The sequence below is a fragment of the Carassius auratus genome, chromosome 8, assembly GCF_003368295.1.
Source record: "Carassius auratus strain Wakin chromosome 8, ASM336829v1, whole genome shotgun sequence".
NCBI lineage: Eukaryota > Metazoa > Chordata > Actinopteri > Cypriniformes > Cyprinidae > Carassius > Carassius auratus.
In genome coordinates, this window is record NC_039250.1 from 5316970 (window position 1) to 5338473 (window position 21504).

At 36.8% G+C, this 21504-nt stretch overlaps 1 protein-coding gene across 1 annotated transcript in view; it reads right to left on the reverse strand.

Annotated features, from left to right (window-relative positions):
* The window catches only part of LOC113107061 (cytosolic carboxypeptidase 6-like), a 220144-nt gene extending 198849 nt beyond the window's left edge, over nt 1-21295 (reverse strand). Inside the window, exons 1-3 of the mRNA XM_026269218.1 lie at nt 21226-21295; nt 18466-18687; nt 17366-17488 (exon numbers count right to left, since the gene is read on the reverse strand). Coding sequence (XP_026125003.1) covers nt 17366-17488; nt 18466-18502 — 160 coding nt within the window. The 5' untranslated portion in view covers nt 18503-18687; nt 21226-21295. The remainder of the gene's footprint in view (nt 1-17365; nt 17489-18465; nt 18688-21225) is intronic.
* Between the last annotated feature and the right edge of the window lie 209 nt (nt 21296-21504).

The window sequence follows — 21504 nt, forward strand, 5'->3', positions numbered from 1 at the left end:
TCCACTTTAAAATTATGAAGTTAATCTGTTTCACAATTCAAACAGGGCCGTAGCTGGAGTTTGCGGGGGTCCAGTGCAAGTGGTACCAGTTTCAAGTTTGTAGGTGTCCAGGTCCAGGTACAGGAACCAAATAATTAAATGTAAAATAGCACTGCATAGTCTTCACTGTAAAAATTAAATATAGTCAAAATTTATTCAGACACTTACAACATTTCTCACATTATCACAGTTTATTTGCTGTAGTTTAGAAAATTTTAATAAAATATGACAAGAACTCAAGAGTTAAACTGTGTCACAACAAATTCATCTTGATAATGTCAGATAACTTTGATCGAAAGTAATGTCAACAAAGTATTGATAGTTGTGTAAATTTTGTCTTACTAACAGTTGTCTGAAGTTTTGGTTGATTGTTGTCCATAACAAATTACCAAGCAATGCAAAATTTTGTTTAGTCTGTGGGGTAAAATGGTTGCATTAGCAATTAAATAAAAAATAAGTAAGAAAAGAAAAACATTGTCAGGTCAAAGTGTCTGTATAATTGTTGGTTTTATTTTTAGTTTTTTTCAGTGTCACTGGTAGTCCACAGTATGAAGAATTGCATGAAAAGAATCAAGCAAGAAGAGCCAAATTTGGTGTTAAAGTGCTTTTAGACGCTCTCTGTGTGCGCCTTGAACACCCCCACTCCCCCCTCAGCAGTGGGCCCCTTTAATCATCACCACCTTTCACACCACTAGCAATGGTCCTGAGTTCAAAACCTCCAGGGCAGCTAAGAACAAGATGTATTGCCATTTCACATTGCCCTTCATATCTTAATGTGAATGACAGACATGAACTCCCAACAGAAGTGATAGGGCTCCACACAGCAGCTCTCAGCAACTGAGAAGAGTCAAGTCAAACACACTATACACCTGTTTTACAGCTTTAACATGTTTTTTTTTTTCTACATCAACCAACCATACAGAGAAAAAGAGAAAGGATCAGTAGCTAAGCCAGTCAGTGGAGGAGAAAGAATGAGAAGGAGAGAATGGGAGATTGGTGGCTGCACCTGTTCTAGACAGATGTGCATGCTAATTCATCATTCATTCATTCCAGCACATTAACCATTTACGCCACTTTTAGCATCAAATATTGGCCATCGACATGCAGTAACAGTGATCCAGTGATTTGGGCGTAATTGCGAGATGAGATGAGATTTCTCATAGTTTTCATGTGGTTGTAATACAAACTACAATTAGTAGAAGAAAAAAAGAAAGAAATGCCAAAACTTGGAAAATAGTTTTTATGTGCTTGTATTTGAAAAAAGAGATTATGACTGTCCACCTATACTGATCAGCTATATACACGATTCAGCTGTTTTGTACAAATATTTCAATCGAACACTCAGGCAGGTGTGTGTATATATATATATATGTATGTATATGTGTGTGTGTCTGTCATATATATATATATATATATATATATATATATATATATATATATATATATATATATATATATATATATATATATATATATATATATATATATACACACACACACACACAAAAACACACAAACGAATCTAAATAGCAGGTTAAACTGCCTTTCTTTTAGAAACTGACTTTTCAGCACCTAAGACAGCTCCAGAGATGGCAGAATGAAGCCGCTGTCCATGGTGCTGACAGATCCACTGCAGTTTCCCTCTTAAAATGCATTGCTGGGTAACTAAAAAAGTGCAACTTTTTTGATACACACAATTTTATTATCAACACAAGCACACACAAAAATGCTGATTTAGCAGCAAACATCAGATTCATTTTCCTTCAATCTTCATTTGGTATATAATGTCTCACAGTCTCATATTTCCGAGAAGAAGAAAAAAACACTCTTCAGAGCTTCAGGGCAGCAAGTTTCTGCTCAGCTTGATGGGAGAGGATATGATACACCATTGATTTGAGTTTTAATTTTATGGTGCCTGACTCCAGAGTCAGAACAAGATGAGTTATAATCTACAACGCTTTGGCCAGCCCTAAACAAGCATAAATACTACAGCAGAGGAGAGGTCCGGTCATCACAGCATGGGGGACGAATGCCATTTTGAATGACAGTTCACTGACAACACAGATAATTTAATCTATAAAAAGAGGAAGAAAAATCATTGACTGTATTCTAACATAGCGTGTGTGTGTGTGTGTGTGTGTGTGTGCTCTTGTTTTTGTGACATATCAGGACACAACTCTGTATAATGACATGGGTATGACACAGGTATTATTATAAGGAGAGGGTGACTTATGAGGACATAACCCATGTCCCCATTTTTCAAAACGCTCATAACTCATACAGAATTAATTTTTTGGAGAAAGTAAAAAAGTTTCCTGTGAGGGTTAGGTTTAGGTGTAGCCTTGGTGAAGAGCGATAGAATATACAGTTTGTACAGAATAAAAACCATTACGCATATGGGATGTCCCCACTTTTCACAAAAACAAACATGTGTGTGTGTGTGTGTGTGTGTGTGTGTGTGTGTGTGTGTGTGTGTGTGTGTGTGTGTGCAGAAGGACAGAGTAGAAAAGACAGAAAGAAAGAGTGGCAAAAAAGATAATGCAAGCAAATTCTCCTATGTTTCCACTGTCTTGAGAATTTCATCTACATACTCTTTCATAAGAGACTTCAACAATGCAATGCTTAGGATTTAACAAATTGGGTTTTTTAGCAAATAATGCAACAAGCTCAGCTCAGAGGAAAACTCTATTGAGTTCAATGGGAACAGAGGCAGTGTTGTTTTTATAGCCTGTTTGCTCTCAGCAGAACAACACCGCCGAGCTGCTGGGAGGAGAGACACTTTCTCATTTATAGGGAGTTAATTCCCACTGTTATCAGCAAACTGAAATAAACATTCCATATAGAGAAGAGAGTGGGAGGTTGAATCATCTTATCTGGTGGCTTGTGTGTGTTTGAGTTTGAGCGTGTGTGTGAGTGTGTGTCTGTGTGTGTGTTTCTCATGTGGTTAACCTTGTTATAGATGTAGAAGAGAAAAGCAAATGGAGAATCCGTATTAATGTAATGTGTTTGCTGTCTGGAGAAGCATGTGGGTGGTCTCCACTCAGCTACCTCACACTGTTCCTTCCTTCCAGCTGTTCAATTCAAGAAACTTATTTCTAAAACATATACTTGCCTCCATTGGTTCTCATCTGATTTGCGTCTTTTATATTCTTTGGGTCCTATGAATAACTTTCAACACCACATATAGTGTAGAATCTACCAAACAGTAAAAAAAAACAAAAAAACAATTGTGATTTTAAAAGCAAAATAATGTACAAATCTGTTAATAAATTAGTTTCTGTACTATATACGGTGAATAACAGTAATTACATATAATGATTAATTTAATGTAATTACATTTAATGGTTTTTAGAAGTGAAAATACTTCATATACTCTATACTTCATATTTGATTCTTTTTGTTTCTTCTTAGTTTTTTTTTTCTATCAGATCTGTACATTGGGGTTTTATCTTACATTTGATGTTGTTAAATTACTGTTTATTGCATTATTTCAGTATTGTGTGTTACCACAATGGTGTTTAGTATTTGTGTGAATGACACTGTGTACCTTCTATATTAGGGCTGCTCGATTATGACAAAAATCACAAATATGTAGTTAAATATTGTAATCACGATTATTAAAGTTTAAAAATAGTAATATATATGAAAAATCTAATAAAAAAATCATAACATTCACTGTTAAAATAAGCGATGCCTTGTTAAAAAAAATGTGATATTCAATATGCGATACGATATTGCTTAAAGTGTGTCAAATCAATTTCAATTACATTTTACAATATTTCAAAATGAAAATAATATAACCAATTTATTTCCCATTCTTTCTTGGAAAAAAAATAATCACTTTAACTTCTGAAAGTGACCAGCAGTGTTTTATCTTCGCTTAAAAATTAATGTCACAAATCAGAAAATGTCATATTAACATCAATGTGAACATACAAACAAAAAAAAACGATGCAATGCAAGATGCAGCTTGTGCACATGCTTCAGGTGTGAGTCAGACAGCAAGATGCACTTAACTCTTTTTAACAAAGCGATTCTCTGATATGTGCATCAAACTAAAACTTTGACCTCTTGCAATGTTTTGATTTAAGTAGCATATTATTAAAAGGATTCAGATATTGCACACCCTTGCAATAGGCATACTGTGATATTTACATTTGCGGTATTCTGTCCTACAGCCCTACTTATTAAAGCCAAAAAAAGTTCTTCAGTCTAGAGCAGTAAGTGATTTTGTCTTTGTTTCTGCATGTGAACAAATAATAAACAGAAAAATCAGAAGCTTTGCAGTACTGAAAAGAGAAAGAGAAAGAAAAAATAAAGAAACAGAACTGGGGGCAGATCTGTCAGACAACAATATGAACATGGCTTGGCTAATCCCATTACAGAGCAACAAGCCTGGTCAGTTAGAGCAGTCCTCCAGCTCATTCAGAACAATGGGACATTAAAAACCCACAACCGGAAAACAAGACCATACAGGGAGGAACTGAGAGACTGAAAAGGGAATGTCGGAAGAGAATAAGACAGAAATGGAGGGATGAAGTTTAGTCATTGTAAATTCACTGACATATTATTTAATTCAAATGTACATGGTACAACATAGTATGATAGTACTCATGTACCGCACCATAGAATAAGTCACCATGTTTTGCAAAATACCTGATTATAAAACAGCACATATAGGCACAATAGGAATAAACACATTTATATGAAAAATAAGGAAAAGCTCTATCTGGTCTCTATTGACTAGCCGTACTTTAATTAGTGGTGAGAAATGTGGCAATGTGGTGAGTCTAGAGCATCCCCGGTACTGATAACAGCACTGGACACAGATATCTTTCAACTTTTCTACCAGTTTTTTTTTTTTCTTCTGTTACAAACTGCATTGGAAATTAGAAGCAACTCTGGAGACTGGCCACCTCTTAAATGTGTTTTTGCCATGTGCTCCTTTTCATTATTGGAAAACACATCAGCCTTTCCCACGGGTGAGAATACCTGGACATGGACAACTGATAAAGCTGGAATTGATTCAAACCCCAGGAAAGGTATCTGGCTCAAGACCTCCAGCCAAACTCACTTCATGCAGTTTTTCCTGCTCTCTGTCTAAAGGCAAGGTGTCACCGAGGCAACATCAATCTCTTTCTCTCGGTGTCCCTCTTTCTCTCTCTCTCCATCTCTGCTAAACTTTTTCACATCTTTATCGTTAAATCAGGACAAGAATAGAGCCATGACCTCTAACTCTCAGAACGTCTGTAACAGGTGTCAAAAGGATTCAAACTAGCATTCTTCACAATGCTAGTGCTATTTCCATCACCATTACAGGAGTCCCATGAGGAAGACCGTGCTGCGCATGACTGTGGGTTTTAAGCTAAGCGGCCTCTAGATGCTAATTAATGACATCAATTACACAATGTCACCCAAATCACTAAATTGTCATTAAAATGGGACTAAATAGTAAAATAATCACACGCATTAGCATTTTATCAAAAATGGGGCAGGAAATAAATGCAAGAGTAGTAATTGCTTGACATCTATCTTTTAGCATGGATATGCGGAACCCTCAGCGGCACAAAATTCAGAGCGTCTGCATCTGTGCTTTGCAACCCACACGCTTGGCAGCAGTGATAAAGGGGCCAATGAATCTGAAAAAGGTTCAAATTTTCTTGCTGCCCTTGTATCGGTATTGCTCAAATAAAAAAAGGGCCCAAAGCAAGTGTGTTCATTTCATAACAGTCGGCAGGTCATGGGGAGGCATTTACTGTGAAATGTACTAAATTGTACCATCGATCTCAGCCATGAAACATGCCAGCCTTTCTGAAGCCCCAGACTCCTGGAGGCACTCTCTTAAAAGAGCCACTCATCGCCGTCAACTGTGGTCTTCCCTCTTCATCTCATTGTGAAGAATGTGGGGTTAACGTTGTTACCCCTTCAAATCCAGATTTAGATTATGTACCACTTTGTTCTCCTTCCCTTTCATTCCATGCCTTATCATTTTGTTGGCTGTACGGTTTGAGTCCTTAGTGGGTAAACAGAAGTCACTTCAAATTTCATGCTATCTCTTTACGAGTTAATTATATGAAGTCCTACAAAGGACAAAAGACGCTTTGCCAGCAAGACAACAGTCTAGGTCCTTTTCTGTTCCTGTTGGATGTTTCTTCAGGCTTTGTCTTTTTGTTTTCATCTTTTCCTAACACACTCCCTTGGTCTCTTTCATTATCTCTTCTTCTAGTTCCTGCTCTATATCCCTGGCCTGGCAATAAGAATAATCTTTCCTGCGGAGACTTGGAAGATAAAGACAGCTGAAGGGTCCTTGGTGAGCCCGTGGCGAAGAGAAGGTCAACAATGCTGCTAAGAGGGGTCTGTTATCAGGGTGGTAGCATCCTATTGGGGAGGTGGCTGCCCTGTTTATTTACAGTTAATGTTCCCTGTTGGTGTGCACATTAATGCCTGAGGCTGACTGGTCTGTAATGGGACAAAAGGAACAATACAGGAACAAGGGAACCCTGAAATTAACAGCAACTCCAATAGGTCACCATTAAGAGAAGGGGCTTTCATTAAGAGAAATAAAATGACAAAAAAAAATTGCAAATTCAGCTTTGCCATCATGGGAATAAATTATATTTTAAAATGTACCAAAATTAAAAAAAAGTTATTCCAAACTGGAATAATATTTCACAAAATGACAGTTTTTTATTGTATTTCTAATCAAATAAATGCTGTCTTTTTGGTGATATCACACAACAACCTTGGTCGTCCAAGCTCAATCAATTGATTGTGGTTCATTAGGACTGGTCCAGGCAATTGTTTTGAGTGAAAAATAACACAATTCTCTAGCATTTCAGCAGTCAGCACTAAGGGGTTGATATGCAGTGATACACTCAGAGTTGAGTGCCATAGCAGTAGCATACAGTAACTAGTGCACATCTGGTCTGCACTTTCGTGTTGTGCGGCAGTGTGATAAAACCACAGCTGAATCAATGGCATGCAGCCACCGTGGACCAAGATGGCTGCAAAATGCCAGCAAGGCTTCTTGGCTATCCTGAGGTAGAGACACAGAAATCTCTCAACGTGCAAAAGCTTTTCAGAACAGTGAATTACATGAAGTGATGCTACTGTGAATGGCCTGATAGACTTGAATGGGAAAAAAAAAGAACGGAGGGGTTCAACTGCAAGCTGTTCAGAAATCTTGGCAGAAAATCATTGCTCCTTGTCACCTCCCTTTGCACAAGCACTCTAGCAAACTACACCCACTGCAGTATAATTACTTAAGAGAATTAAGCAACAGTGCTCTAAATACACAGTAAAATTAAAAAAATGAACCGATTCAAAAGTAGAGAAGCTCACTCGGGGGGAAGGCACAGCTACACTGCTAGCATTTTATCTATACTTCAACTTTAGCTTCATTCAAACAGTCAATGTTTGGAACTGACAAGCATATTCACTAACAGGAGACACTGAAACTGATTTGTTCATACACCAGCTTACATTTTATTTGAATCACTGCTGTATAAACAAATAACTTACAGCAATCCTTTTTGTATTCCATGTATGATTTATGTATTTATTTAGGCATTGTTATGTCAGCGTCTAAGGATAATTTTACAGGTAAATAAATACATATGAAATTGCTTAATACACTAGCAATTTAACCAGATTTTAATCAGATAAACATACTGATTAAAATATTTGAAAGAAGATATAGGAACAGACAAGCTGGATAAATAATTTACAATTAGAGAGATGCAATACTGCACATACAAAAACTCTTTTTTTATTTTTAGGAGAACTTGAGATAAATGTGATTAAGTGTCAATTGGTTTATAAAATACAGTTGTCACTTTGGTTTAATCAAACTGTGTGTCAATGGAACAATATTAAGCACTATAAATCTGAATTGATTGCTGTATTTTGCTGCTGTGTGAATGTAGCCTATGAAGGATTCGATTTACATTAGATATTCATTCTGAATGTCTCTTATTTCAGGGCAAAAATAAAAGCAGGGATGGTCACTTTGACTGCATGGCAGGTGGCACTGGAATCAGCAATGGCTGCCAAGAGCAAGGAAGCTTCTTGAACCCTCTTCAAAGGACAGATGCAAAGTTTTTGCTCTAATTAAGGGTGAAGTATTTGCACACTTAAAATGTTCCCGATTCAAAGACAGTGGGCGGTCGAGAATTGGTTTTCTGCTAGACGCTGGCCTTTTTAGACTCTCTCAAAGAATCTTTTTTCGACAAAAATCTTCTCTGACAATCCTCACAGCCTACAGCAGCTGATGAAAGGCTATAGATTTTGCTATTAATGTTACCATCTACCACGCCAAATTTAAACTGAATAAAATTCTTACATGATGAATATCACGTCCTTTACAGATCAATACCATTCACTCTGAATTAAAATACTATGCTGTGTTCACAGAGATATCACAGAGCAGAGAATGCAAACAAGAGGTGCTGTTAGCAAAACATGGTACATTTTAATCTAGATGCACTACGGCACTTTGTGATTTTACGTAACACTGAAGTGTTTGAATACAATCTCAGCAGAGAGCAACAATCAGAGCTTTTATCTTTGTAGGGGGGAATGTGCTCAAATGATGTAGAACAGTCAACAAGTTTGAGGACGGCATACAGGAAGCAGTTTTCTGCTTGCAAAATATTTGTTATATATACTAGAGTAGTACTGTACATGCATGCGAAACACTACAGATTTCAGCAGTGGCAAATCCTGACAAACAGGTTTTTGTTCAGTCTCAAGAAGCTGTCAGAATCCAAACAGATGGTATTTCTATTAAAATTCCTCTCTGTTCTTATGCATCAGTTTACAAACATCCCCGAAGCATACAAATGTGTGATATCAAACACAACCTGACACATCAATGAACTTCATCTCAAAGAAAATGTTTTAAATAAATCAGCAATATAAACAGAGGCGGTGTAAAATAAGAAAAAGGAAAAACACAGCGCTAAAGCGTTACAAATCTCCAGCATTTTCCCAAACTGCATGTCCTTGCCTAGAATGAGGAATGACATGTCCGCCTAGCGCCTGTGTTTATGGCATCAGGAGAGCTGCTGGGGAAATGGATTACTCCATCATCGTGGAGCAGCGTGTTGATGTGGCAACGTATCGCAACACGGCTCTGTGTGTAGTTATTTTTACCTGCGAGACGCTCTCTATTCCCTGCTCACTACATCGTTTCCAAACTTTGCTTTTCAATACACAAAAACTGCATGTTTTTGATCAAAAGCTTTAGCAGCAAACAATGGCCCGACAGGCAGGCACAAGTCCTTGAAGCGTTAAATACATAAATAATATTTAAAGAAAACCCGAACTGCGGAAACAAGTTAAAATGACTTTACTTCTAAGTGGAACAGCGCCAACGGTGATACTGACTCGATCACTTGACCTAGTATATTAAACACTCTCTACACAAGAGTGGCGGCTTAGAGAGCAGGTTAAAGAGCTCATTGAGAAAAACACACACATACAACATGACCCCACGTAGATAGTCAGGAAAACGCCATTCGTTGGAGGATCGCCTAATAGGGGTCAGCGTCCGGCTAAAACCGCACAGATTTCATTTGCTTTAAAGAAGAGGCTGTTGTGCTCTGAGTTAACCTTCTGCTAATAACTGTAAAATAGAAAACGCTGAGCCCGTGAGTGTTATGCTAGTCTTCATACCGCCCATTATAATGTGCTGGTGAGAGCATGTGAAGGGTGCTAATTGAAGTATGTGTCACGTTCACAAGTAAAACACATGGCAGGGATTATTTTCTAAACTGAGTGGATGAAAGTGGGAACGTGTTGTACGGTTTGAAAACGGGTACCTCGTTGTGTCTAATTAGATATCACTGAACCAATTTAACATTCGGTAATGGAAGGAAATACAGCATAGAGGACATGTGTTAGCAATCACAATACTTCAATGGAGAACAAACAGAAAAAGGGAGTGGTCGTTACCCACAAGATAAGACTTGCTGGATCCAAAGACTTGCCTATAAAAAAATATATATTAAGAGTTTGGCTCTTAACATAACTGTTAAGTGATGCACCCCAGTGAACTGAACCTAGCGTTAGCAACACATAGAGCATGGATTCCATTCCTATGAAACACATGAATATGTACATGCATTCGTTGGATACTTAAAACATCTGCCAAATACATAAATGTGGTTGAAATTAAATTTGTCGACCAACCAAACAGAACAAATGCTAAAAATAGTCAAAATTAAAGCTAAATATGATTCACGCTACAAATTGTGCACATTTCAATCATTAGAATAGCTAAGTAGAAAGGTCCCCAAAACTATGCAAAAGAGCACAAGGCACTAAAACCACACTAAAACACATTCTGACAATTCACAGACCAATATACCAGAGGAAATGCCTCAAAGAACACGTCAATAAAATATGCACAACCACACATGCACCCCATGACATTCCCATGCAGGTATCTCAACAGCCATCAATAGCCTTAGAGCTGATGTTTCATTCCAGATCTCTCCAGGCTGCAGGGCTCTGATCAAACATAACCAAGGCTGATGGTGGGAATGTCAGGCAGGATTATCACCCGTTTCATTTGCTTGTGCACATTTGAGATATCTGCTCGCCCAGCTCATTCCACAGCACGGACACACACTCTATCCAAGCACTCTAGGGGTGGGTAAATATTACAGCATGACTGTGCGCAGACCACTGTGCACTTCTGCTCCGAGAAGCAGTTGCTATGCGGGCAGCAAGAGAGAGGACCAATTCAAATTATAGTTCAGCTATGCGGTTCATCTCTGTGCATGAGATTGTAGGATGTGGTATAGACATGCAATGTTCAAAGCACAAATACAACTGCTTGTTCTTTCATGTTAACCTACGTTGAAAAAAACAGGTCTAAGAGTACAAATAATGTTTAAAAATGAGAGACACAGGGCAGTGCCTTTACATACTTCTGACATTATCAAGGCCACAAAGACAATGAAAAATACAATTGACAAAAAACATTACAGTTTAGCAATCAATATCAAATCCTCAAGTACAATCCTATATGGTTATTTCTGCCAAAGAATAGAAAAATAAAAAAAGGAAATTATTTTTCTCCCAGTTCTGTGAGATATAAACTTACTGTAGAATTGTGAGAAAAAGTCAGAATTGTCAGAAAGGTTGCAATTACTTTTTTTTTCTTTTATGCAATTTTATTGACTGACTGACTGACTGACTGACTGATTGATTGATTGTGGAAGAAATAACTTCCATAGTCCTACACTTAAATTATTTTTACTCAGAAACATACATAGTAAATCATAGAAGCTTTATCGTTTGCAATTGTTTCATGTAATTAAAATCCACTATCTGATAGAAAAAGAAAAATACTATTTTGTGACAGAAAATAAACTGTTCAGACCAATTTGTGGGGGAAAAAAACTATAAATTTTACAGCTGTTTGGCTTTGTGTATTGACTGAGTGATAAATGAGTAAAGGGCCACAATGAGTAAGGATGTGTTACAGTAAAACTAAAGAAGCAAGGCTGTTAACCTTGTGGTTTAGTGGGGGGAGACTGTGAAACCCCTTCCACACATAGTGTCTGAGTGCAGGGATATTTTCTTCAGGGTCAGAGCTGTATAACACCACAGGCCTGAGTATCAGTTAGTGAAATGAAAGAGATAAAGCTATGAAATTGTCAAAGGAAAGCAGACCAGCTTCAACTAGCAAGATGGAGGACAAAAACACTTGATAAAAACAATAAATCAGAAACCTGCTCTGGGTTCTTCTCAGAAAACAGCCCAAATCAATTCAATCCTCCTTAAAACCTCAAGAAAAATAGAGAGAAAACCATAAGGCACTGGACAGTGATGTAGCCTTCTTAGTAGGAGCATGACTCTTCTGCTAAATACCAAGACGTTTACAAGTAGAACTTTCATCTTCTAAGCGCTAAGCACAAAATCTGTGACTAATATCCCTTCCACTTGTCTTTATATGCTTGCCCGTGTTGTTATGTTTTGTTGAGGACAGGAATACATCTATAGTAGCCTTATATCGGAATATGAAGTACCCTTCATCCTCCCTGTAAGCCCTTCTGTCTCCTGCAAGCACTTGTGCGGAGCATAAAGCCTGATTGTTAGAATGTTTCCACTTCTTTAATCAATGGGGATCTGGCTGTCTTGATTCAGTGTACATCTGAAGTATATAAATATCTTCTGGCAAGCCTGGCTGCTTTTTGTCCCCTTTGCCTCCTTGCATTTTTTTCATCCCCCATTCATTCATCCACTAGATGCACTCTGCAAGAGTGACATGAAGCATGAGGACTTTTGAGGGAAGATAAAAAACAGACAGAGAAACTACAGAACTGGGGGGGGGTGCAAAACAATTAAAGCCCCATCAGTGGAGAGATTTTCCCTACTGTTTATCCTCATTAGCAAACGTGCGGCTGAGGTCTTGTCCCCTCTCCGAACACATTTCTTTTGTTCGCTGAATCGAAGGAGTTTTTCATCTATTATGATTACAATGGATAATTTAAAATCCGCAGTGCAAATCCGTTAAATGCTTAGGGGGTACCGCACATCTTGGATTGTCATTGGTGGATACGTCATATTCTGCCCTTGGTAGGGATCGAATCATTATGTAGACACACATATATGCACTTGTGTAGACGCGCACACACCTTCTTCTTCTGCCTCTAGCTGTCACCAGATTTAATCAACAGCTACAGTCAATAAGTTTTTTGACTCAAAACCTCTGATAAGCATCGGCATGTGGAGAATATTTTTGACATAATTTGCCCCCAGAATGAATTAGGAAACTGATGTGAGAACATCTACATGAATGAAAGAGAGGGTGTGAGGTAATAAATGACGTGCACTTCAAAAGATTTCTTCAAAATTCAAAAAGGTTTACAATAAATTTACTTTTATTCTTGATTCTGGCAGGCTAAATTTGAATGCTTTTATCCAGAGGCCATAGATTAATGCAAGACTATCAATCCTCTCAATGCCTGTTATCATAAAAATAGTCAATAAAAAAAGTCAGCTACTCCAAAAAAAAAAAAAAAAAAAAGACATAATCAAATGTTTCTAAACTAGAACAAAACCACATCAGTTTATTAAAAACCTCAGATGATATCACAAGATTAAAGTGCTAATTATAACCATTAAAGCTCTTTTAAATTCAAGAATCTATGGAATTTACATAATGCAGCAAAAGTTCTATATCTATAGAGCCATCAATACCATTTTAATGACGCCTTCAGGAAATATTCATTATGTTTTTTTACTATCAAACTGTGCATAATGGGGGTCATTTTAATAAGTTACGCTAAAAAAAAGGCAGACACAGAAGTGAGAGAGAATTAGAAACCTGTAGGCTAATGCCTAAAAAAAAGATATACCACTGACCTAATCTGCATATGGCGACAAGAAAATGAGTTACATCTAATCTAAATGTAAATTAAGTGTTTTATGCCTTCAGTAAACAGTTTACATATCCAAGGTCTGTTTTAATTAAGCAATTAGAATTTATTACCCGGACACTAAAGATAAGAGCCATTTTTCAGACTTTTTTTTAATTCATGACAGCTGTCTAAAGGGAGAAAGAAACAAGAAAAAAAAAATTCTGGCAGAGAAAAGGAAGTTGAGTGATATATTGGCTTTTAAAGTAAGACACATTTGCTTGAAGTCCCATAGATGGTGTGATTCTGGATTGATAGCTTGTATGTAGCAGCCACAGTGTATATATCAGTGTTGGGGAAGCTACTCTACAACTGTTGCTCAACAAGCTACAAGCTAATCATCATTTGCAGAAGTTAAGCTACCCTCATGCTAAGCAATAACTGTAATTAGATACAATACAAGATACAAACATAAAGCAGTTTTTTTTTTTTACTTTTACTTTTAAAGATATAAAAAAATAAGTCTTTCCTATCAGGCACCTGACGGATACTTGTGCTGTTTAAAGCATTTGAGATGTGTTTTCCTAAATGCAGAACTTAAATGTCACAATTGAATCCTTATCTGTAAATGTTAGAAAGTCACAGAATTAGGCCTATTTCCATAATGCATACAAGCTAGTCCTGAAAGCTAGAAAGCCTCTGCAAACTTCTCAAGATTCACTGCATAAGTGTTTTGCACATGTGCGTTGAACAGACAGAACAATACAATAGTTCTGCATGAACATAAGTATTGTATTTTTGTGAGAACAGTAACTGTAAAGGGATTTAAAAGGAGTTAATGGATGTATATGTACAGTAATTTACTTATGTTCAGATGAGTATTCCTCATATCAGGTTAACATTCAGTCTGTGCTTTTGTTTTTATTACCCTTTTTAATTTAGTGAACTTAACCTTCACTAAAAATGCTAGGCAAGCAGATTTTTTTTTTTTTTTAATTGAATGTTTACATTTAACCCCAAAATGAATAACAAAGCCTACATAATTATATTCACCATACTTGCTTTTATAGCCTTAAAATTGCATAGGATACATTTGGGCAGGAGGTAGAAAAACATTTTAATATTAAATAATGAATTAAAATTCATTCTTTCTTATTAAAATGATTGCATTTTAATATTTACTAATAATCAGATTTTTATCAGATTAATCAAACAAATAATAGCAGATTAATCAGCTATCAAAATAATGATTAACATAACAAAGGTGTTAGATTAGAAAGTTAGATTAACTAACTTTAAAAACAGATGAACTAAGTCATGCAACTAAAAAAAATCAGTTAAGTTAGTAGCATCACTAGCTTTAGATAGTTAATCAGCCAACACTAGTATAAACTGTATACAAACTGAAACAGCCATTTATTTTGAAAAAGAGTTAAACTTTTTTTTCAAAATCTGAGCAAGTGATATCTAATGCATCTATGCTATTATTTTCATTTTTTCCAAGGGGATATTTGATCCTTTGACTGGGTTTTAAATTTCATTTCCATTTCCAAGGTGCTGACTTTCACCGTAACAAAGGAGAGGCTGCGAACGGTGAAAAGTTATCACTTGCTGACAGGTGGCTTTCTGACAAATGAGCCCACATCGCCACAAACCTTTACATTTCCACATCTTCTTCAACATAAAGAGAAGAGCGTTTGATTAATGACCGAATGTCCCTAGCTCTGAAAACTTTGCTGAACTATTGCGTCTTAAGTCCTTCAATTGACACAGGGGCTTCAGCTCTCAAAGTCACTTACATCAAAAGCCCCAATTGTTGCCAAGAAAGTGCCGCTTTCCTTTTGTCAGTGTGTAAGTGGTTAATATCATTTCACTGCAGTGTTGCTTTGCTGAAACAGCAACAGGACATTAATTTGACATTAGCGCTGTAACATCAATTCCTCTCCATTTTCCAACTTGGATAATGCGTTTACTGGAAGCAGATTAATATCTATTCCATAAATCATTCAGAGAATTTGCCGAGCCAGAGACATGGGGGTAATGTCATATATGTTAGCTGATCCTGGTCTTGCGGCTGGATGTTCATTAATCAGTGCCTCGGGGTCCTCGGGGGCAGACAGAGGGGAAAACAGAGAAACTTATAAAACGTCCTGGTTATTTATTTATATTGACTTTGGCTCTGTAACTTATGTTAATATTCCATGTCCTTTTATTGCCGCAAAACATTAGCCACTCTCGACTCACAAACATGGCTACAGTCAACATCCTTACGAGGAACGTCATTGTTTTGATAACAGTAATAAACATCTCTATGATGACAGATGGCTCAGCTGCTAAAGCACAATGTGAACAGTGTTTATTATTAGTTCTTCTGGTAGAGTTGCTCAGAATCATATTGATTTTCTCAAGTTACGCTGAAATTGATTCGAAATGGTCAGTCTTACATTTCAGACACTGGCTCCGTAACCAACTGCTTTCTTTCACCTTAACATTCAACCCAGACTCACAAGCAGCTACCTGATAATACCAGAAAGACTCGCTCCACCTTAAAATTGTACTATTACAGAATATTTCCAAGACCAAACTATATATATATATATATATATATATATATATATATATATATATATATATATATAAATAAAAACTCCCCACAGGGTGTCTAGCCACAGGCGAGCTCTTTCCCCGCAGAGGGGTGAATTGGTTGGCTGTCAAGAATATGAAAGCTGAGTCTCATCTGTTGGAGACCCTGAACCTAATCTCCCAGCAAAGAATGATATTGTGCCTGTTCCAGCCATACTGATTCACTGTCAATCTGGCCCAAAGCTGCTCTCAGCTGCCCACTTGACCTTGTCACTGCAAAAGCACTTTATTTTCATTACATCACTGCTCATTCAGACCGGCAAAAAGTGCCAAACAAAGGCCATTTACTCAAAGCATGCTACAAAATATCATAACTTGCCTTAATTACAGATTTCAGCGAGTAGACCGACAGATAGAGCAGTCACTTTCAATTGAAACGCTTCAATTTTTACCCCCTCCATTTAAAAGGGAGATAATTATCCATTAAAAGCCCTGCTCATACGGACAAAAGTCTCTCTCAGGCTGTGCTGCCATATGCTAAAATAGTATGGTTAAACAAAAGACACTGCCAATGATTTTCATACAAACATGTTTGATGACAGAGATCTACAGCTCTTCTGGGATGTATAACATTTGTAGAAGTATAGATGGTTATTCTAGCTGTTTACCGTATACATCCTTCTAAATCTTTTTAATTAATTGCCATGTTAACATATTGCTCGATTAAGGTGCTTTTTATTTGATATTCTGTTTATACACTAGATAAATTAGATCATGAACATGTCAGCATTACACACTTAATATGTTTGTATGAAATTCAGCTCAAGATTATAATGGCAACTTAGTGTTAGTTAATTGCTTAAAATATTTTAAGTTTTTAAGATTCAAGATTCCTTGACCTATATAAAAAAAAATGAATATTTCAAGTGGATTTGATTATACCCAAAACATAGATTGATTACTTCATAATGTGTTAATTCTGCTATGCTTTCAACCCTGCTTTAGTCATTTCAAGTTCAATAATCTCCATCAACAATGTAAGTTTGTGCCTTTTTGTCTAAATAATGGAATATGGGCTGAGTGCCTAGAAAAAAAAATGCTAAAAATGAGTCTTGATTTTTGCAAATCCATCCGGTGGTAATGATGCAGAAACTGCACTACCGTTTAACAGCTCTGGGTTAGTTCAATTTTTATTTTCATTTTTTATTATACTTATTCAGCAAGGACGCATTTAATTGATCAAAAGTGACAGTAAAGACATTTTTAATGTTCCAACAGATTTTTATTTCAAATAAATGCTATTACTGAACAGTAGTGTTCACATAACAGCATGAAAAGGGGGCTAAATAAATCCAAATACTCAGATCTCTCACCACTCTCAAAGCAGGCGTCGAAGATGATATGACCTTTCTTGGGCGGTCCAGTGTATCCTGGAGGGCTGATCATCAGTTTGTTCACATTCCCCACCAAAGCATCCTCTCCCCCTGCTTCATTATCTGCCACAAAAAAAAAAAAAATCTGAAATACATATAGGTGGTGACTAAAACATGAAGGAAATAAACATTAATTTTATTATTAAAATTAATTGGCAATAGTTATATAAGCACTGCAATTAAAAACTGACAACCAAACAGGGTTGTGGTCTATGTGCAAGACAGAAAACAATGCCAAAAAGTTCTTGATGGAGTCTGAATAATATTTATACGAACAGTTGAAATAGGACAACGAAAGCAAAACCTAAAAAGAATAACTGCAAAACAATTAAAGAAATGGTCTAACAATGTACTCCAATCACATATTATTTTATTTCTTAGATTGAACCCAAAAGGAGATTATTATTTTATGCCAAAAAGGATGTTACGTAAAGATCATGTTCATTGAAGATATTTTATACACTTTAGAGGATTTTCTCAATATTTAGATTTTTTTTGCACCCTCAGATTCCAGAAAATGCAAGCTGTATCTCAGGCAAATATTGTCCTATCCTAACAGCCCATAAATCAATGGAAGGCTTATTTATTCAGCTTCAATATTACATTTTTTTAAATGATCCTTATGAATGGTTTTGTGGTCCAGGGTCACATATTTCATCAAGAAATGCACAGCAAAGCTAGTACAATCTCGTAAATAGATCCAGCAAGTGTAAATATGTCAGTCGTCGTATCTGGAAGTGTCCACCTTAACAAGGCTGGACAACAAAACACACGTGATGTACCGTTTCATTACTTATGCAGTTATAAGAGAATATACATTCACGCTAATGTTTTGACACTTCAAGTCTCGGAAAGTCACATAAATGAGGTTTATTCGGCTAACGTTAGCTAACAGTCATTGTTTACATGAACGAAGCGCTCATATCGTGCACCTAACAGCGAAATCTGCTCACTATACAAGCACAGACAGCACCCACCGAGTGTCTGTGAATAGAAAACGGTCAAATTAATCTGTATTAATGTGTTTTGATTTTACACACCAGTATCGAGATGTTCTCTGCTGTTTTCTTCCATCATCCGTCCATACAACCTTACACAGGCTTGCGACGCTGAAGGACCGTTTCCAAGACGACGGCGCAACGCTGCTCTGGGAAGGATTTGACGTAACCAGCAGGTGTAAGCGCGCGAAAAGCGCACAGCTCCCCCATCCACACGGATGTCTTCTCACAACGCGCCAAATAATGCTGTGCAGCCCTATAAAGCTTCCAAATAGAGAGGAAATGTCAGTAGTGTGTACAGAGACCAATGCCTTTATTAGCTGCTAATAAAAAATGGACTATTACATCCACTATATTATACGTTCATGGCTGAAAAAAATATTAAATTATTGAGGGATTTGTGTCTTTAAGTCCATGTCTATTTGATTTGAATCCATCTATTTGCAAGAGTAGCTTACGCCTAAAAGTTTAAATTTCTCTTCTGGGAAAGCAGTACAAGAATATTCATCCTGTATTACAGATAGATAGCAAGACAGCATTATGCATGGCTGCCAGTTGCATACAGACTACTGGCAAAAAAAAAAAAAAAAAAAAGAAATTCCTGTACTAATGGAATATATATCTTATATCCAATTTTCCAGTTTTTTTGGAAAACACAATGGCTGCATCCGGAAACTTAGGCAGCTGACTTGCTGCTGCATGAGGCAATCATTTTGCACTTGCAGGCAATGTTTTTGCACGAAGGCACCTCATAAAACGGATTTCGGACAGGCTTCTGAGGCAGCATAATGGTTTAATGATCTACAGCAAAATATAGAGAGGTTTGGTGATAACTAAGTGGATATTTCATTACTGCAATATTACTTTCTCTTTAGAAATGACTTCAAAAGGGGGGAAAGTTTATCAAAAACATACTTTAACACACAAACTGACCACCGGTCGCAACTTTCAGATGTCATCTTTATTTTTTATGAATGTAACACACAGGATTGTGGGATATCAAAGGCAGCAAAGGATACAACCATGTTTCCTTTAAAAATCGTCCAGATTAAGGCATCTCAGGAGACTGAAGCTAACATTGAATTCGTGGGCGTCGCTCGATGCCTTCCCACCTTGGAATGCATCCTCCGAAGGCAGCATTTTTCAATTTTCAGATCCAGCCAATATATCAGGACACAGAGCTGCGTTGTAAAACATTTTATAAGATCTTAAAAATTATAGGGATGCGGATCAGCATTGTAGTATGAGTTCATCTGGAGTCTGAGCCAAAGACCATATTTTCATGATCTTAGTCTTGTCACAGACCTTGACTTTGGATCATTTGGACGGATTCAGCCATCCTCTGGCCTCGGTCTCGACTCAACCTACTCAGGTCATGACTACAATACTGATGCGGATGCTATTTGCAGGTTCGTTTTGTAATAAACTAAGCAATTGAATCCCTTCAAAAGGGACCAATTAGCCAAGAGTACATTCACTTCAAGATTGCACTGTATTTTACATATTCACTGTATTTTATTTACTGTCATTTTATATTTTTAAATGTTTTAAATTCACTTTAAATAAGAATTTTTTATCATTTTCAAAGTTTTTAAGTTGCTCGTTTTATTTTTGAAATTATTTTTCTTCATGATTTTTACTTTCTTTTATGTAAAGCACTTTGAATTACCATCGAAATGTGTTATATAAATAAACTTGCCTTGCCTTGCCTTCAAGAAAGTAATTTTATCGTTTACGATCATGTGATATCGGGTGACACATCCTCACAATTCATTTTAAGAATTTATCACAGATATTATGGGATTTAATCCCAACTGAAATTTTTGTGGAACATTTTTCTTAAACAATCACAGTACCAGCAGTTGAAATAAATGTGTAAAAAAGAAGTTTATTATGACACAAAGAGGCCATATTTAATTCAAATATGTTAATCTATAAACATGAACTTTGCAATAGCTGTATGTCATCAAGGTGACATTCAGATTCATAATAAAGGGGCAGGAAAGTATGGCTTTGTGTAGGATGGCCACATACAGTACTAGACTTGGCCGTGACTAAGATAGAGTGATGCTCACTTTTGAATGTAATTCACCATCAGGATGAGAGAGGTGAGCACATCATTTAGGCCTTATATAAATATTAAGAAATATTACGATTTCTAGCTACCTTGAACCTGCTATTAATATTTCTTATACTGTGAGGATAAAGACAGTAGTCATCAACCGTCCCTTCAAGTGTCTCATATTTAAAATTGCAATGTCCCTCACAACCAGTACTGGCTGTCTCTCAATATAGATTGATTAAAGTGTATGGATTCCAGGACAATTGGAGCATAGCCTATGCCATCAACCACAATCAAATCCGACCTCATTCATTTTCCATTAATAGTGCAGCTTTCTGATTAGCCTGCAAATGAACAACCATATGACTTGCGTTTCAGGAGGACAGGCATTGAGACCCTCGGCTGCTAATTTTCAGGTTATGAGCGGAGCGGCGAGTGTCAGAAGCAGATGAAGAGAACGGGGTCATCTTTAATAAGACAAAATTGGCAATGATTTTTTTCCTCACGATCATATTTGATGGCAAACTACAACCAGCAGGGCAGCAAGGGTAGTTTGATTGATTTTAAATAATGAGGAATTGTGCTGCACGATACACCCTTCAAACTGAAAATTGAAAAGCTGTCCTTCATGGTATGTCATTCCCTAACATCTCCAATTATCTGGCTCCATGCCTCCTTGTTTATTTATTGAGACTGTCAATTCGTATTATGAATTGGGCGCCAAAAATATAGATCCCCACCTCGTTCTTTTGTGTCCACACATGCTTCAGGATGCACGCGATGTACATCAGTATGCATGCATCTGTGAACAAGAAAGCAGGAAATAAATTGTAGGGGAAACAGAATCACAGCAGATATTCCTATGACAATTATGACTTTCCTGCAAAAGCAGAATTCTTCTCATCATGCTGGTCCTGTCATGCAATCTGCCAAGTGAACAGATGATTTAATGAACCCATCAATCATAGAATACAAAAGCGAAGTATAGTCCACTTCTTGAACCTCTGATTTTTTAATTG